This window comes from Arachis duranensis, chromosome 8, assembly GCF_000817695.3.
Source record: "Arachis duranensis cultivar V14167 chromosome 8, aradu.V14167.gnm2.J7QH, whole genome shotgun sequence".
Lineage (NCBI taxonomy): Eukaryota > Viridiplantae > Streptophyta > Magnoliopsida > Fabales > Fabaceae > Arachis > Arachis duranensis.
This window is the reverse complement of record NC_029779.3, coordinates 41,425,385-41,427,371: the sequence shown is the minus strand read 5'-3', so window position 1 is coordinate 41,427,371 and position 1,987 is coordinate 41,425,385. Positions and strand designations below refer to the sequence as shown.

General features: G+C 21.6%; 1 protein-coding gene across 1 annotated transcript in view; it reads left to right on the top strand.

Annotated features, from left to right (window-relative positions):
• The window catches only part of LOC107462846 (CO(2)-response secreted protease-like), a 20,460-nt gene that overhangs the window by 281 nt on the left and 18,192 nt on the right, over nt 1-1,987 (top strand). Inside the window, exons 2-3 of the mRNA XM_016081526.3 lie at nt 7-83; nt 273-370. Coding sequence (XP_015937012.1) covers nt 7-83; nt 273-370 — 175 coding nt within the window. The remainder of the gene's footprint in view (nt 1-6; nt 84-272; nt 371-1,987) is intronic.

The window sequence follows — 1,987 nt, the reverse complement described above, 5'->3', positions numbered from 1 at the left end:
TTGCAGCATTATGTTGTTTATATGGGAAGTTCATCAATTTCTGAATCATCACATTTGGAGCTATTGTCTTCCGTTATTCCAAGGTTATATTATTAATTTTGTATGAAATATAAGGTCTAGGTTTTTATGATATCCTTAAAAAATTAAAAGTACTAATTAATATTCATTAATTTTGTGTTACTCGAAATTAAGCAACCATGCATTTTATTAACTTAACTTTAATTAAGTTTTAATTTTACACTATTAAATTGATGGTTTTGATTTTTTGATAGAGAAGAGAAGAAGAGGGTATCTCTAATCCACCATTTCAGGCATGCCATGAGTGGGTTCTCTGCCATGCTTACAGAAAGAGAAGCTTCTGCACTTTCTGGTATTTGATTTCTTCCTCTGCCTCTGTTTCCTTTTTTAATTATTATTATTATTTTATTTTATTGATTATCCTGTTCCTTTGACTTTTCTACTGTTTTATTGTGAGGAAATTAATTAAGGCATTGTTAATTTACTTTATATCCATTATTATTATTGGAGGCTTGGAGCTAAGTGGTTCTATATAAAATCAAGACTTTAAATTGGTTAGAATATAAGCTATGGTGTCTTATTGGAACAATTATTGGTATCCAAAACTATATATTATAAAAAAAAGTTTAATTACTTTGTTGTTCTTTATAATTTTGTAAAATTTTTAATTAGGTCTTTATATATATATTTTTTAATTGAATCTCTCTGCATTAATTTTTTTTTAATTAGCTCTTTTTTGATAATAATTAATTTAATTGTATAAAAACCCAACTTAAAAAAAATAATATAGAAACTCAAACAAAAGAAAATATAAAAATTTTATTAAAAACAATTAATACAAAGACTCTATTAAAAAAATATAAAAATTTAATTAAAAATTTTATAAAAATATAAAGACCAACAAAATAATTAAATCACATGTGCTGTCAATATCTAATGCTGCTACGTCATATTAGTATTGACTGTAATAATTTAATATAGGGACTCGAACTAAAATGTACAAATTTCAAGGATCAAAAAGAAAAAAAAAATTTAAAACCCAAAACCGATATTCTTAGATGAAAAACTTATAAACTTATTTAGATATATTACGATATGAAAAATTCATATGTTACTAGTAAAATTATGGAAGAATAATTTGATTCACAATTTAAAATTGAGAGATTAATTTTATAAATTTTTAAAAAGGATAAAATATTATTTTAGTATTCAACATTTGATTTAAATCTTAATTTAATTTTTAATATTTCAAACTTTTTATTTCAATCTTAAAAAATTTCAAATGTCATATTTTAATATAAAAAAATTTCAACGAATTTAATGTTATCCGACTATTAAATTTAACACAAATAATTTGAATATTGAAGAACTAATAACGTTCGATTTCAGTTTGTAAGTAAAATTACACTATCAACGATGACCATTGTAAAAAAATTTTCTTTTAATTCTAAAATATTGACGAATAATTGTTAAGGATTTAGAATTTTATACAAAAAATAAATAAATTAAAAAAATGTGTTATAAAAAAATTTTGATCATATTTCTTAAACACAAAAAAATAACTTAACTAGTATTATTATAATGTCTATATATAATTTATTTTATTACCTAATTTAACGGTAAAATAATATTGTACTCTTTTAAAAAATTTTAAGACAAAAATAAAATGTACGCTTAAAATATTATAAACCAAAAATAGAATTTAATTTAAATATTTGAGATAAAATAATATTTTATCTATTTAAAAAGCTTATTAATTTTCTTTTTACTGCCAAAAGACATTCTTCGTCATCCATAAATTAAGTGATGACATGTGATTATATCATTCTTTAAAGTTCCAATACGATCTTATTACAGCTGTGACTAGCAATAGGAAAGAGTTAAGATTACTAAATAACTTTTAAAAAAAATAATTTGAAAGGATGTACTTTCACAAAAGATGATTGATTCCCTCGTTCCCTTACTACCC